At 37.8% G+C, this 18,180-nt stretch overlaps 1 protein-coding gene across 2 annotated transcripts in view; it reads right to left on the bottom strand.

The window, feature by feature from the left end:
- il1rapl1a (interleukin 1 receptor accessory protein-like 1a) overlaps window positions 1-17,093 on the bottom strand; it is an 86,520-nt gene extending 69,427 nt beyond the window's left edge. For both annotated transcript variants that reach the window (XM_082175259.1, XM_082175258.1), the window contains exons 1-2: window positions 16,717-17,093; window positions 3,623-3,720 (exon numbers count right to left, since the gene is read on the bottom strand). In XM_082175259.1, coding sequence (XP_082031385.1) covers window positions 3,623-3,707 — 85 coding nt within the window. In that variant the 5' untranslated portion in view covers window positions 3,708-3,720; window positions 16,717-17,093. The remainder of the gene's footprint in view (window positions 1-3,622; window positions 3,721-16,716) is intronic.
- Window positions 17,094-18,180: the final 1,087 nt, after the last annotated feature.

Consider the following 18,180-nt stretch of genomic DNA (forward strand, 5'->3'; position numbering starts at 1 on the left):
AGATGCAATATTTATTTTTATTCTAATAAAAAAAAGGCTGTGAGGAATTCATTTACAGTCTGTGAAATGGGTTGTATTGCTGTTAGTCAATAAAATATGGCTTTTTAAAAATTCTAGTGTACAGAAAAAACTCCAAAATTGTTATGTTATGGGTTGGTTTGTGAAAATTTTATATCACTTAAGACAGTACAACCCATTACACAGACTGCACTTTTGGCCCTCACAGCCTTGGTTTTATTCACGTCAAATTTGCCATGATGTCTTCCCTGACTAAAGTCCATTTGCAAGGTATGTTTGTTTGATGAGGTCTTACCCTTCCTTGAAATGACCAATGTTCTTTTCACAAGCCTAATATGAATAATACACGCAAATATCTTATAAAAAATGCACCATTGAATTGGCTTCAAATCAACTTAAATAATTTCTTTAGAGAAGAAGCATCCCTCCTCTTATCTAAGGATGACATTTTCCCCCTCATTTCTCAAATCTCTTTTCATGAATCTGCACTCAAATCTTCATAATCCATAATGCAAGACAATTATAGTTTGAAATTTCATAACCAATCAGAACATGGCCCTGTTCAATTACAGCTGTGAAGTCCTTTAAAACACATCAAGAGGAATGCACGCTGAGCTGATGAGATGTGTGTTTGTGTCGCTCAAAGTCACGAACACACACACACACACACACACACACACATACTGATGTTTGGGCCATGCCTTGGGCCTCTGCTGAGATGATCAGATGGAAAAGAAAAGAGTTATTATTTCATCTTCAGCATGGAGAGTGATGTTGATGTGTCTGACATTTAATAGTGTCTTTGAAGCGTTGATTCTGCCACAATACAGTCAGAAGCATCACTGAGCACACACAAATTCCAATAAAACTCTCTTGTTGGTTTCAACAAACTTCCTGATTTCATTAAAGGAATATTCCAGGCTACTTTCGGCCTTCGTCCTTGGACAAAAATATAAAGCTTGTGCTTTTATTAAAACTGTTATTTGAATTCTGTGCGTTACCGAAGTTGTAAAGTTGTCTGAATCATCCTGTTGAGGTGGGACTACTTTTCCGGGTGGATGAACTTCTGGTCATGCATAAGCGATGAAACTCCTGTGAGTGCAGTTTCTAACAGTTGCTCAGAATGGATTTACTGCATACTGCATAGAGTATTATGTACTGTATATTGCATACTGATCTTTTTAAGTATGTGAAACAGCATGCTGTATGCAACTGTCACATGACCTCACTTCGGTGCATGTGTACTTCACGGAGTGGATTCACTTTTGCGATCAAATAATGAGCCAATATTTTTCACAATGGAAGGCAAATGAAAGTTGAGCACATTGCATTGTGGGATACCAAGCGAAAGTAACCATGTTTAATTTAAATGAAGAATCAAAAGTTTATGTAGAACATACTCAATTATGTAAATATAGTGTGATTTTCAAATGTTTGTTCGCTGGGCTGCTGTTTGCCTGGTTTCTACTGTCAGTGTATTATTTATTATACATTCTTTCTTTCTTTTTTTCACGGAGGAGCGCAGCAAAATTATTTGTGGTAATCAACAGCAAGCCACAGATGTTGTCCTCAGACATTCCTAAAAGAGGAAAGCCAGCACGTACACATTTGAGTACATCTTTGTACTAGACATTACATCCAGCATGCTTTCATCGCACAGCGGTTGGTGGCAGTCCAGCACCACTGTAATTCTAGACTTCCTTCAAAAAAACCTTTAAGTACTGTACCTTCAACACCCCCATGGTCAAAAGTCTCTGTAAGGCTGTGCTTTACGTGATCTCAAATGTGTGCATTTCAAGTGTCTTTTCAAGGCTGCATTGAAGTGCGTTCTCTTAAGATGACTGTGCTCTGAAACATGCTTTTTAAATTCAGCATGAAATCAAAACAGACACTCTTAAAGTTGCATTCGGTAATATTGTGCTCATTAAAAAAAGTTTTACACGGGCAGAAATGAATAGTACTTGCGAAACATGTTTTAAATGTACACTCACATGTGATGTCATTAGCCTATAACAAAACAGTTTTATTCTACATATGGTGGCCAAATACTGCTCGTTATCTCGGTAACCCTTTTATTATCAGATAACCTTAATGGAACAAATGAATCATGGCTGACTGCGAATAACACGTTTTAAAAATGCGATCGGTAACCGAAACTTGTTTTAGGGTAGTAATGTGCCAATTTAAGTCCAAGACAACCACTGCAACATAAATAAAAACTTGACCGAAGTAAAGGATGTAACGGAAATTATTTTATATTGTGACTTATATCAGAGTGAAATGGATTACTGAAAGAAAAAAAAAAGAAATATGGAGCAGGGACGTTTAAGCGGACGAAATAATTAGATAGGTCCAGCATATACGTCACCAGAGAAGAAGATCGAGCTATGACATTTTACATAAAAATTATGAAGTCAAAAAAAAAAAGAAAATAAACATGCATGGACAAATTGTTCTTAATAATATCATTAACATGCATTTAGGAATTATAGGGTGTTACAGGGATTTCCATTTTATGCCTACTTGGCAGGCTTTTGTATAATGTTGGATTGAATTGGATAACCCAACCAATAACCAAATAGCTATTTAAGTACTGTTTTAGCATACAAGCATTCTTAAGATCTGGCTCTATTCTGGTATGTAACGTCCACTTTTCACGATCCAATCAAGTCCTTACAAATAACATCAACTCCCATTCTACATTTTTTTCCGCTTGAATATCCTGTTTCAATCGGAAATGCGGATACTTACTGAAGTATAATGGGTTGCGAATGTCATTTCATGCTGACTTTATGCCAAGGTACTGAAGCTGTCCTCAAAGGACTTCAGCCAGTTTCCATCAGACTGTATATAATAACTGTTCCTTTAGCCAACACTGAAATAGGGTTCATATTTTTTTATTATTTTCAGTGAACGCATTGAGTTTCAGTAATTGAGTAACTCTTTTTTGTGTTGTCATTATGCTCCAGGAGAAAAATTAGGTATCTGGAAATACAAATTTTGGTCCTGGGGAACATCAAACTGCAGCTGAACTCATAACACCTCCCTGCACCTAATTATCTGGAGAACATGGTGGTCTTGGCTCACATTTTGGGCTCTTTTTCCCAGTCAGTCATACACACACACACACACACACACACACACACACACACTTTCTCGCTCCCTTAAACACCCACACCCACACACCCTCCCTCACACACACACACACACACACACACATTAGAGTATCACCTCTGACAGATGGGCTGGCACTGCTCTCTTCCCAACCTGTTCCCTGTTGCAAATTGTGTGTGTGTTTACATGTGTTCCCATTTGTGTGTGTGTGTGTGTGTGTGTGTGTGTGCAGTTTGGTGATTATGTACATGCCTACTTGCGCGTAAAGGAAAGCGCACACACACACACTGTCTCAGCACACAAAAATGACCTTCACCATCAATGCTGCATTAAATTATGCTTTAATATGTACAGTCACATGGCCCATGAGAGCGGTTTAGCATAGCAGCTTTCATTATGGCATGAAATAATATTTGATGTTACACGTTAATGCGAAGAGCAAGCCCTCTGTGAGTAATGAGAGAGATAGAAAGACAGAAATTGGACATACCTGAGCCTCTCTTTGACACCACCTTCAGAGTCAGAGACACAGAGACACCGCAGAGAAGGAACAGCACTGGGTTGAGGGCTGTCATCTTCCTCTCCAGCCTGACGGAGACACAGAGAGAAACCTCACATGTCATACTGGCAACATACAACCATCAGCTACCCATGTACAGACCTGCATTTGCTTTTCCGCCAAGCACAGGATTTAAAGGTGAAGTGTGTAATTTTGTCAATGTTAAAACCCAGTAGGCTGACTTCCTGAAGAGGGTAAACACGTTGATGCTGTCAAACATTGCTCTGTTAGTTTGAGTGGCACGACATTAACTACTGAATTTGGGGTAGGACTACGAACTATAGACCTTATTCAAAGCAGCGCAATCTTTGATTTTTAACGGGAATGAGAGCGAGGCGAGGGATAGACATATAGTACATCTCTTCAGTGGCTTGTACTGTTATTTAATGTGTTTTTGAATTGTTCTGCTGACGAAACACTGCAAAAATAGCTTTCCAAGAAATTTCAGTAGACGAAAAAACCCAGATAGTATGAGCTGTGGAAAATTATAAGTGATCAAGGAGTTTTATACTTCTTACCACGGATGCCACTGAAAACATAGCAAGTCTATCCCTCACAGCCTCGCTTTCATACATGTCATGGCGCTGCTCTGAATAAGGTCTATAAAGGGTGAGTTTGAAAAACCTGTTTACATTTTTTTTTAAATATACACTTACATTAAACAATACTACAGACATTTTAGTTTGTCCTGGACTAGTCCACCTAGCAACCACACAGCAACACACTAAAAACAACAAGAATACCGTAGTGAGTGATTAACAACATTTATTATGCTAATGATTTTTAACATACTTTATAAAATGGATAGTTTCGGTCCTTGTTTATGATTGGCTGAGCGTTGTAAAATACTCTATAAACACACCTGAGATCTCATTACATAAGTATTACTGTGCCACTGCATCTTTGTGTTGCTTGTCAATCATTCTGCTGAATATTGCTAAGGAACTACATAGCTTGAATTATTATTATATATCAATAAATATTAAAAATTTTGTCACTTGCTGTGTGTTTATTGTATGAAACCTCGCCAGGTATAACTGTTTCCGCTCTGCATCGTGCCTAACAACGTCTCTTATTCCAAAAGCACTGTAAACCAAACCAAACTCTTGGGGCTTATTGCTTTAAAACACCACTCAGAATACCTTGGCAACCACATAGCAACAAATCAAAAGAACACTCGGAATAGCAACCACCCACAACCCATTTTATTCCGAAATGTACAAATCTAGTTGTTCATACTGACCACATAGTATCACTCAGAATACCTCAGTAACATAAGAACTTTTCAATAATATGATTGATTTTAACACACTCAGAACACCTTAAAGGCATGTAAGAAATGTATTTCAATTAATCATAAAATGGCCCTGATATGTCACTCACTAGACATTAAGAAATCATGTTCATTTCAAATACTTATATCACTGACAACAGTAGTCCGGACAGGATATTGTCATTTAAAAGTGAAGTTGCAGCCCTCAACTGATGTTGATGTTGTCATGTTGTGTTTTGGCTTGATGCTCCACCCTCCACCTATCTACCAATCACGAAGTCAGTAGCGTTTCGGCATCCGGGTTGCCAGCTCTGCTCTAGTTACCACAGCTGCAGCTACAAACGTGTCGGATAAAAAAAGCCAGCCTATCTGGCAACCTCGAGTCAGGGGGGAGGGGGAGGGGATACATCGCTCTACAGTCATTTGAAAGTGATTGCAGTACCAGTTTTGGCCACAATCTTACATACGGTTCCTTTAACAACTGTCCACCACCCGCCCATACTGTATTCAGTAAATATACAAATGTTTATTCTGACAGATGACAATTTTTGCTAGTTGTGAAAACTAGTTGTTCATACTGACTAGTGTTGTCACAATACTGGAATTTCTAACTTTGTTACAGCACAATTTTCTATACCACACGGAGGAAAAATTGCCACAACATTTAGGGCATTAAATTTGAACAGTATTTATTTACTAATCTAAGTTTTTTTAGTTTTTTTTTTACATACTTTATCTACTGAAACTCTTTCATAGTCCTGATAGCTCTGAGGGGATTATGCTATATACATATATATAATATAATAATTTATATATAATTTATAATATATAATAATATCTTTATTATTATTTATAAGACATAAATGTATTACTATTGTAATACAACTGCACTGTAAAATAAAATTGAAAAATGTATATTTCATGAATGTATATATTAATAATTTATACAAAATTAAATATCAGAATTTCTGAACATAATGAAAATGGCTTCCATGTATTTACACTTTTACGTTCTACCCTCTTTCTACTCTCCTGCAAAAATGTGGAAAATTGAATTTCCCTGGAATCCAGACATTTTTGCTTTTTATTTCCTCCATGTATATGTATATGCATAAGACAAAGCTAAGGGAGATGCAATCTTTAAGCATTTCTTTCATGGTCAAATCATATTAAAGTATGACTTTTTCATATTTTATCTGATTTCTGTGCCTTCCCACGAAGCCACTCAATCACCTGAGTTCTGTGTTCATATCTGAAATCTATTTTAATCTCCGTTTGCTGTCTGTGCACAACGTCCACACAATTCCCCCATCTGAGCGGTTATAGAAGCCTGAAAAGGGAGGGGAACCCAAACCATTTCCATAATGGAATAAACACACATATATCTGTCTACATGAGTATTTCTAAACCTTAAATGTTTGAGCAATGTAGGACATACACAATTATTAAAAAGAACTCTGGGTGCGAAACATTTTAAGATAATTAATTAAACGTGTTAACAAATATGTAAAAAAAATTTAAAAAAAAATAAAATAAAATAATGATTTAGTGTATTCATCTAGTGTAAGAACAAATGATGTGAGCGATCAGAGAGGCCAACAAGAAATCTGAACACTATGTGCAAGCTTCTGAAGTAGCCTATATTGAACCCAAATTGGACTGAAATATTCATTAATAAAGAGGCACAGAGTTTACTGCTTGGATTCTAATGCATTTATATATATCACCATTTAGCTTTTTGAAATTAATGGCCTGACAAATACATTTTTCAAAGCACAAGTACTACAAGTATATGTCAACCACCCATAATCACCTCTGTTTACAGTTTTATTTGAGGTCTCCTGCTGACAAAGCACCTTAATATCATTTCAGGTTCGTATTTTATTTCACAACCCTGTCACATGACTCCCCCATAATGCACTGCTCCTGTCACTTTAACGCAGACCTCTAAATTACTCCCTGCAGATATATGGTATTCTTGGATTTCCATCCAAGGCTTGTTATATCAAATCAAATAACACCTATATTCCCTTTCTCCTCAAATAATTAATGTAAACTTAATAAGTGTGTGCAAACCCTTCCTCTTCATCCGTAATTATCTTACAATAACATTCTACTGATGATGAATTGCATGCCAAATTCAGACACTGGAAGGCCTAAATCCCATCAGGAACAGTAGCATTTGAGAGGTTAATAGACTTTATTTTGTGTGTGTGTGGGAGTGTTTGTGTTTCTGTGTGTGTCTGCGTTAAAAAGGCAAAGGGGCGACAGAGAGAGAGTGCTCTTGTGATCTCTTTAAAGGGCTTATCATCCCTCTCCCACACATAATCTCAGGGTTTTGAAAGAGGAGAGAGAGGGAGAAAGAAAAAAATGAGAAAAGGTAGAATATAAAGATTTCACATTTTCACAGCCACCAGTTAATGTGTATGAGATCACTTACTACTGCTTCAATTAAAGGGATAGTTCACCCAAAAATAAAACATTCTCTCATCATTTACTCACTCTAATTCTGTTCCAAACCCAAATGACTTTCTTTCCTCTGTGGAACAAAGGGTACATTTTATAGGACTAGTTTGGAACAGACCCATTTCGGCAATTATTCACTGAAAATCTTTGACATCCGCCCTTGAGAAAAGAGAAAAGTTCATGAGAAAAGTAGCGATGTCTAAATCATGAATGAATTGTTGTTTTCAATGAATTGGTTGATCCAGTTAAAAATAATCATTCACAAATCTGACTGATATGTTTTTTGAGTTCAACTCACTGACTTACTGAATCAATCACAGAAGAAAATAATCAGTGAACTATGACTTAAATTTCATGGTGTTCCTTAAAGTTATTGTTTGATTTTGAATTTTCTGATATTTTTATGATGCTTTATCAATTTTAAAGCTTAAAAGTTCCAGCAAAATTTTATAGGAAGGTTATAATTTCATGGAAAATTCCTTTAAATGATATAAAATCAAATATGACCAACCCAATCTCATGGGATAATGTAAATATTTTACAAGGTGTCGATTTTGTATGTGAAAATGTAAGATTTTAAAAAAAAATAAAGCATAAAAGTCCACCCATCACCCCACCCCTAAACATAAGGTCTAAAAAAAAAAAAAGAGCCCGAAAAAAGGTTAGGTTGTTGTGGGTGGTTGCCAGGGCGTTGCTATGAGACATATTTGGATGTGGGAAGTTAATCTACCCCAAAATCTAAGTATATAGATTTAGCAAGATTTTGTTCACCCATTTTAGCACAAAAAAGAAAATAAGAAAATAATACGCAAATTATATAGGAATTGTATTTAGTATGTATTATATAAAATATATAATTTGGGTAACTTGCTGTTTTGCCTATATATTTCAAGTTTAGTTGCTTAGAAATGTAACAGCATGCCTTTTCTCAACAAGCCACATGATTCGAGGTACAAACAAACAGTGTGGGATGAGTTATGTGTCATATTTTAAGCCTATGGGTTATGGCTTTTTTTTTTTAAGTACTTGAGATGCTTGACTTAGAAATTAACACTAATCACCTGCATTCATACACCTGTTCATCACGTTCACATAATCATTTTCTAGACTGAACACTTTTAAGATCGAATCATTTCATATGAGCAGTGCTTTTTTTCCAGTCACAATTGGCTATTGGCAATTCAATCACCGTCCAGTTAGAGGCAACATAGAAGGTCTTCCTCATTTCTCATTGGACCTAATATCCACATACACATGTACGGTCGCTCACAGGACAGGCGTGTGGCGGCGGGCCCAGCTGTGAATGATTGATGTGGTGATTTTATGATTTAATCCAATTTAAACTCTCCACATCTCCAGGCCTGACAGTCAACACATTTACCATGCGGTAAATATAACAGTGCCCCTGGAGGAAGAGTGCTGCGCTATGAACAGAGATACACACCGTTAAAAACCTGCACACACACACACTTATGAGACAGTAGAACGAATGATCCAAGGACAACCTGAGCCGCATCTATTTTCAGACATTACATATATGACAGTTCACAAGAGAGCCAAATGGACATGTGTGTGACATATGCATGTGTGTAATTGCGTTACTGTAGGTGTTGGCTTGAGTTTGTAAAAGAATGGGGGGGAAAAAAGGACAAAGACCACATCAGTCTTTGTGGACTCCATTATTTATTGTGGCAGTTCCAGCTTTCTCGTGCCAGGCAAATATCAGAGTAGAATTCGAACATGCTCAGGGGCATCAAGTGTGTGTGTGTGTTTGTGTGCTAGTGAGTGCAAAAGCAGGAAATGAGAAACAATAAATATAGACTCAAATATAGACTCCTGAAATATTTTTTTTTTATGACATGGACTTGTTAGTGCACATGCAACCTTGACTACAGGTGCTCTATCCTGACCATACATCACAGTCATGAAAAAGTCACACACATGTAACAGTCTTTCTGTGGCCTTAACATGAAATGAAATTCAGAATATTGATCATGTGTGTGTGTGTGTGTGTGTGTGTGGTTAAAGCAGCTTGCAGACTGTTCACACTTCACTGATCGGCCCCGGCTAACAAGGGACCCCTGAGTACTCTTCCATGCTCTGCGCTGCTGATGGTGATTAATTATTGAGTATTACTGCTCTCCTACACCACCTCCAGACACAGCACCACTAATCCCCTTACCAGACACACTCGTTCTCAGTCAGGAGTCAAAACAAAAGACAAGATAATAGGTGGTCAAAGGGCTAGCAAAGATAATGGATAGCAATGGGAGAGAAGAAAAGAGCTATGTGCAGGAAACTTGAGGTTTTCAATTTAAATGACGTCTGACATGACTTTACATGATGAAAGGTTTAGATGTCTTAGGGGCTCCCATTTCTACTGACTATTTCACTTGTTTTTGACGCTTGAAAAACATTGCCGATTCGACTTATTTGAGCAAAAGAATTGTGAGATTTGAAGGCCGTTACTCTCACGTTGGCTACACAAGAATATAATGATATTTATAGAATGTTTTTTATTCTCACTTTTGAGATTTAATTGACTTCCATGAGATTTCCAGGCCTGGAAAATCACCAATTTCCAATTCTCTGGGTTTCCATGACTGGGAAACCTGCCACTGGCACATCATGAATGGATAAATTAGTCAAATTAGCTATTTATGCAAGAGCCAAACTATCTTCCAATGCATGAAAAACTATATACACATGTGCATGAATATATATTAGTTCACAACATGGATGATACTACAAAAAATATATTTAACATGTACAAGCCAGGGATTAGAAACATTGTTTTTCATTTCAGAGCAGAAACAGTATTTTTATATTCTGGCTCCGGCAATCCACTGCTTTATTTCTCAATGCTAAGTGGTTAGAATTATATTAAAGAACGGTATCTAAGAATGTTAACATTCTGGCTGTGCTAAAAAAGCTTCAACAGTAATAATGATACAGAATAAACAACAACTGAATTTATTTAAAAACAGATGCTATGCATTTAATTATGTAGGCCTAATTTTTTACAAATTTAGGGTGGGAAAATTGCTGATGTTTCATAGATATAGCACAATTGTTTTCATTTTAATTCACTGGACTGTTTCTAATCACTTCTGCACATAAACAAAAAAGGACTGAGACAAGTTGTGTCACAAAAACAATGAGTTTTCGTAACAAAAATGTTCTCCTCCTTTAGAAGTGAGCCATGGGGCCATTGCAATTTGTATGTTATCAGTTTCAATCAATACATTCTGGTTTACTGTTTGTCTTAATATTATTGGCTGAACCGTTTCAGACTCCTGCTTCTCAGACTTGTCTGCTGAAAAAGACCCTAGTAATCTCACAAGTATTCCCTCTTGAGTTTCAGAAAAGGCATTCAACAGCGTCTCAAACAGCGCTCCAATCTGCTGAGTTATTGGAATGAAACATCAGAGATTTCAATACAAACTCAAACTTTCACATTAAATTTCAGCCAAATTATCTGAGTTATGTCATCCATTTTAATACTAAATCTCTGTAGTATTACAGTATGTTAACAATTGTCTCACTTGTCTGGTTTTTATTTTCCTTCATCTGAGATTAAGTTTTAGATTTAGAAAGTTTTCAGTTATTTTTCATTAAGTTTCCAGAGTTCAAAAAAAAAAATCAGTTTCTGTAACAGATAAATGTTATAATATAGTGATGCTCATAAAGCCTTTTTGAATGTACCTCATGTGAAAACAATGCAATTGAAAGAGAAAAGGAGACAATTACTTCTGAAATCATTTAGGGTATCATTAGCAGGAAAGACTCACAAGCGCAGAAAATCCAATAATGTTGAGCAGTACACTTTTAAAAATTATACTAGAATGTACAGATCATTGTCAGAGGCATTACTCACCAAATGATACTCCAGTGCCCAAACCAATTCAGTTTCAAAAGGCCTATAACAGTATGTTACATTTTTAATAAAATTCCCAATCCCTTATCAAATCTTAGCATAATAACGCAACTCCAAATCATACCCTACACCCGCGTTTTTAATTAGCTATGTATACAACGTACTGGAATGATTTCTGTTACAGGAGTACATATTTGAATCTCAGTAGCTAAAAGATGTTACCTATTCATAATAGACTGTGGTTTAATGTGGTCATATGCAACTTCCTACAATTGCCTTGTTCAAAGTTACTGCAATTACAGCCTATATATATATATATACAAATTTGTCAAATTAACTATGTGAATTCTTTTCTACAAAAGGTCAAATGTTCTTGCATTTAAGCACAAGATGTTCTTTGGATCATTCTCATATCATGCTGGAGAACATGATCATCAGGTTTTACACAATCTTGTGGAGTTCATGCCAGCTCAAGTGCTGCTGTCATTAAAGCAAAAGGAGGACAAACCAAACACTAAGACATTCTGCATGTCATTAATTTTTCAATTAAAATTTTCCATCAAAATGCTATTCTAATATAATTTGAAATGAAAAGTTTTTCATTGAATTATCACTAGTGGTCTAAGACTTCAGAACCCCACTGTACAGTGTTTAAATGTGTCTTTTTCACTGTTTTCCTCTGGGAAATTAGTATTCTAGCTCATTCCTGACCAATGCTTTCAGAATTACCGTGACTGTCATTATGGGACTACTTTTCTAACTGATGACTAGGTTCCTGACTCACTTTTGCCAATGTAAATGACTGCACCATCTCATTTATAAGGAGAGAACTGAAAATCGAGGCAGATTCTCAATTCCATCAAAGGTTGTCAGCCCTAGAATCCATTGCATTTGTCATGAGCTTATACTTCAAGGTTAAATGGCGAGAGAGAAGCAAAAATGAGGCTTCTCTCAAATTGCGGCCACTGTAAGTCATATGAATAAAATCGAGAAACTTTGAAGCCATAAACATCAGGTGTTGAATTTTACTGTCTGTCTGAAATCAATAATGAATAAATGAACATCTAGAGCTATTTTATGAGTAAAATCAGTGTAGGAAGTGCTGTAAAAGCCGAATACTCTCGTTGTACTGCAAACGCCCTGTTACCATCATATAATATGAGACTAAATTGAGTCTACACAAACACACACTCATAGGGATTCACACACTGCAGGTTTCAGTACTATTCTGAGGGAATCAGTGAGGATTCTGACAGTTTGACAGTCCTAAGGGAGAGAGAAAGTGACAGTAATAGAGAGGGAGAGAGCAAGAGAAAAAAAGAAACAAGGAAAGATTACATGTCAGACTTCATCAGCAACAGGAAAACCAGCAGTAAATGAGCTTGTGTGCATGCATCAATGTGAGTCGACTTGCATATTCTCAACCACACAAATATACAAATAAATGAACTCATTGTACTTATTTATTTGTGTGCACGTGTCGTTTGTACGTCTTTCAAATTGAAATTCCCTACATGAGTTATGTAAATATGGGATGCGAAAGCTCTGATGCGTGACGCATCACCTCCACAGGTGAACTCCAAATGGAAAGCACACCATCAAGGTCAGGAAACCACGATGGAAATCCCAAAAACCCAACAACTTCTCATCAACCCAAATCAATGCATTCTCTTCTCGTATTACTAATCGATTGCTATTCTTTTGAGACCCGATGAATCAGCATGGACAGCAGGTCAAAAAACATCACCAGGACAAGAGCTGACAAGAGCCCTCAACCCAAAGGATTCCAATCGAAGCCATTACCGACAAGACAATATAGAATGAGCTTATTGTTTCAATCATCTAGCAATCCACCAGAGTATCCTTTACTTGCTTCCTCACTCGCTGTGCTTGACTTTAATGGCCTGAGAGCTCAAACTGTTTTATAATGAGGGCTTTCCCACAGCATACTCTCCTCATTATGCACACATATACACACACAGAGAGATAGCGAGAGGCTTCTTATTGATATTGTGCCCAGTAAAGTGGTCCCTAAGAAACTGGAAGGGGGGTCTCAAGAGTGTGTTTTATTCGCTGGGAAAACAATACAACTATATTTCATACATGTAAACACTCACACGCACAAAGGAAACCTACGAACTTCCAAAGTTAACCCCATCCAAGATTTTTAGCCATTTAATGGCAACGATTGGCTCTGCAAATATTCTCCTATCGTAATTGCATTTAAAAGCGCAACAGTATCAGAACTGCAATACGGAGTTCAATTTGAGTGCGTTCAGCGAAGCATGCTTTAAATGACATATGCATGCTTTTATCAGAATGCCACAGACGTGACTTTTAGCTTCCCACAGATCAGGGGCATCAGTCAGTGTTTTTGTCATTTTAGTGGTACGCGAGTTGACCTGCTGATGTATCAAGGCAGAGAAGGTTCTGACAGATGTGTTGTAGTTCATTGAAAGAGGGAGCTGTTCTTTCAGCACCACTCACAGTCAAATGGCCACATCACATCAAAGTGCATTTTAACAGATTGGTTCTTGTGCAGATTCTTCTTCACAGATTTTATCGACAAGTGGCTAACCAATGCCCCTGGCCATTCAGTATAAGCCCATGACAGAACATGCCTTGTTTATTAATAGGCCATCCAAACGCCGCTGGTGATGGCATGCTCTATAGCCAGATCTCTTTGGAAACTTAAGTAGGGAAGTGTGTGTGGGTCCATCTACAAACTCACCCTAGGCAATAAGAGCTCCACCATGGGACTATATGCATTCTTTATAACCACATATACTGACACAATAAACCCAGGCTGTGCCCCATGCCGCATTCAAACCTGAGTGACAGTTCCTTTAAGAGGAGTCAATGGCGCTGTCAAAGACAATTTTCCCTAGCATTTCATCTGTGTATTCTAGGCACACATTTGCAAAAATAACCTAAAGTAATCATTAGCATTAGGAGATTGGCTTGTTTATACTGATAATGCATCAAACGGAGGAAGTCTACATGTTCGATTGAGAATTTTTCCGGCTGCACGAGGTAAAAGAGGCCAATGTGAGTTTATGAATATGCATCCATGACGAGCATAATGCACACGCCTTGGGTGTGTTCTCACATGATTCTTGGATTGTAACAGCAACACTAGGGCAGCCAAAAGGGTTTTCACGCTACGCTTAACTGGGTTAAGGCCACTTTTAACCCTGGATTAAGTCTTAACTTTCACACTTATTTCCAAAGAGGGTTAGCAAGGCTTTTAACCCTGGGTTTTGAAGCCCTGCTTTAGGCTTTTGCAGTGTTAACATGTAATAAACTGGTATACAGTGAGAAATGATGCAGAAATATTACAGTGAGTTGTTTAGCAACAGAGAACTAATTATAAACGAACAGAGCTTATCTCATTAAGTATTCATGAGCTTTGTGTCACACAAACTTTCACGTTATGTTTTTCCCCCTCAGAGAGACTAATGAAGAACTGTGACAAAACGCGTTAACAGGAGATAAGAATATCGTATCGTAAGTATCGTTTTTGCTGTTTTATAAGGCTTAAGACAACCAGAGCCGAATCTACGTGGCGACATTTACAAATTTAGACAAGCAGTTATCCATACTGGGTGCGTGTATTTGTCCAATCAATGTCATAAATATGCAAAAATGTTAACTCGTCGTTTACAAATGTGCAGTGTGAAATAACCCCAGATTAAGTTACCCAATGTTAAGATTTACCCTGGGTTAAAAATGTCAAGCATGGGAAGCTCGATAATGCGGTATTAGACCGCTCCAACGAGTTTAACAGAAGTCAACCAATCATAAGATAAACAATTGCTTGCCTCATTAAATATTAATGTCACAAACTCTCACGCGTTGCGTGTAAGGGAATTGCTGAAAATGTTAAAAACAGTGACTCTAACGCGTTAACCAGAGTGAGGAAGAGACTAATATTTCATTGGTCCGAAAAGTTCATACACGACAGGTCGCGTGCAGGAGACCTGGCCTATTTGTCCATTTCATGTTATGGATCTCATAAAAGTGTGTAACCACGTAACCACAATACCCAGAGTTAAATATTAACCCAGGGCAGTGATTGAGCTGTGGAAAACCGTAAACAAGGTAACCCAGCAGGGATTAAGTTAACCCAAGAATAAAAAACGACCCTGGGTTTGCAGTTTCAAGTGTGAAAAGCCCACGAGAGGTCTAATGTGTACCAGCCGGCGTCGGCACAGATTCTCATGCGCACGCTCACTCTCTTGCAGACTGTGATCAGACGCCACTGCAGTGTGTGTGAGAGAGTGAGTGTGTGTGTGTGTGTGTGTGTGTGTGTGTGTGTGTGTGCGTGTGTTCTGTCCGTACCATCGCAGGAGGGTGCAAATACTCCCGCAAACACCGCCTTTAAACAAGCCATCTCAAACGCTGCCGCACATCACGTTGCATTTTCTACATTTATTTTGAGTCAATCTAAACTAAAACGAGATTATTTATCTATATATATGCGTGTATGTAACAGTGGTTTGCCACAAGCCGCACAACTGGAATAAAATGTTAAACCTTAGTTTAGTCAGTAGCTAATGAAAACACCGATTCAAATCTCGTCTTTTATGCGCGTATGAAAAGACCGCGGCTCACATTGAGATTTTAACTGATTTCCCACCTGAAATTCTGCTTTAGGTAGGCTATGGGTAAATGCGAAGAACAAATGTGCAGGTTATATTTAAGGCTACTCTAAAAAAAAAGTAGCTAGAACTTGTAGAACAATTCAAATGTTTGTTTTTTTTTTGTTTTTTTTTCCTCCATTTTTTTCATGTCAGGACAGCATATTTCTGCCCTCAATTCGAATGTTTTACTTAAATTTGTTTAAAATTCTCATTGATCTCAATGAAGATTCTTAATAAAGTCGCATTACTGTAATACAGTAGCCTAATAAGAAACATCCTGTCCATCCATTGATTTAGAAAAATAAGTAAATTAAAAGCAGGGCAGCAAAAGCTACTTTACTTTTATATAATTACAGTTATATACATAATCATGTTTTCACAATTATACTAATAATGGAGGAGAGGGGGGGGGGGGGACATTCGATTGAATGCTGAATAGTCGTGAAATACCGTCACAATCACATCCTAATGAAGCAAAACACGGCTTACTGTCTTTCACAAAACATTATTCTCCATTTATTTTTTAAATCAAGTCAAAATATGATCTGGACGTGTTGTTGACAGGTTTCATTCTACAATTTAACCTGAATGAAATTGAGTTATTATTTAAGCGTCAAACTCCACATTTACATGATTCCGATTTTTTCTAAAGGTTACATTAGGCATCTTCACGAGCCGGAGCAAATCAACTAGCCACCCCCGCATCACCATGAAACCTCTCCACTTCAAACTTCGCATGGGTAACTAAAACAGACAGCGAGCTTACCGTCAGCCAACGTCCAAAAATTGATCCGCGGTCAGTCAATAAGACACTTGTAAACGGAATGAACGCGCATCACGATGAATGAGGAATCTGACCAAATCATCCATCCGAACAGAGAAATTCACCAGCTGATAGTTTATTCCAATATAGACGCTGCCTTAAGGAGAATTTTAAGGATTTCCAGAGGTCTCTATGACTTCATAATGCATTAAAAACTCAAAGATGCTGAAGAGGGACCCATGACCGCGCGCCCTCGTCCAGCGGACAGTCGGTCACTCCTGCGCATTCCGTGGCGCGCCGTGCGCTTGTCGGTCAGAGGGATGATTTGAGATGTCTCAGGTATCCGGCAGCGAGAGCTCCTGTGGGGGTTTCCTCTTCAAGACGCGCTGTGTGCGCCCGCTGCTGTGGGAGACCTCTCCATGGTCCTAAAGTCCGCCTCAAATCCAAGCATGCATGCGCAACGACTGTGGTGGGCTGCAAGTATTTAGGAACATCTTCAGTTAAAGGAATAGCTCACCGCTAAAAATAAAACATTCTGTCATCGTTTACTTACCCTCGTGTCGCTCCAAAACTTCATGACTTACTTTCTACTGCGGAAACAAAAGGCAGAATTGTTACTGCTTTCTTCTGGCACAATGAAATCATGTCGCTATATTCGACCAGTGAATTTCCAGCTGACAAAAAAGCTGACCAAAAGCACCATAAGTTCCATAAAAATAGCCCATATGACTCGTGCATTATAAGTCTTCTGAAGTCATATAATAGTTTTGTGGCAAGGATACTTAAAGGTACAATATGTAAGAATTTTGTAATAAATTTTTTTTATATTTTCCTGAGGTTGTGTACTTACAATATCCAAAAAGTTCCCAAAGATTTTTAATTTCAGAGAAATTCCAATTTTAAACAATGGGTCGTCCCTGGTCATTGTCGCCTGTCAATGACGTAATATCCACGTTATCCCTGGTTTCCGCTCATACAGCCATAGTAACCATGGAGACAGACGTTGCGTCTAGCGGCACGCTCACGCTGTTGTTGTTTCGTTCAAACATTATGGACCATGGCAAGCAGACTTTGGGACAAAAGGAGAACTAAAACAAGGATCAATATCAGCGTGACGTTTTCGAGATCCCAAGAGCTCCACGTCCACAACTAACTTCGATGTACCCGCAATGTACAGTGCTGGTCAGAATTATTTGCCCCCTTGGTAAATATGATCAAAGATGGCTGTAAAAAATAAATCTGCATTGTTAATCCTTTTGATATTTTATTTAAAAAATTGCAAAAATCTAACCTTTCATTGAAGTAAATACAGGGATAGGCAACTCCGGTCCTGGAGGGCCACTGTCCTGCAGAGTTTAGCTCCAACCCTAATTAAACACACCTGAACAAGGCAATCAGTGTTTTCAGGATTACTAGATAGATACAGGCAGGTGAGTTTTTATCAGGGCTGAAGCTAAACTCTTGCAG

Source organism: Leuciscus leuciscus (assembly GCF_965113295.1).
Source record: "Leuciscus leuciscus genome assembly, chromosome: 7".
Classification (NCBI taxonomy): Eukaryota; Metazoa; Chordata; class Actinopteri; order Cypriniformes; family Leuciscidae; genus Leuciscus; species Leuciscus leuciscus.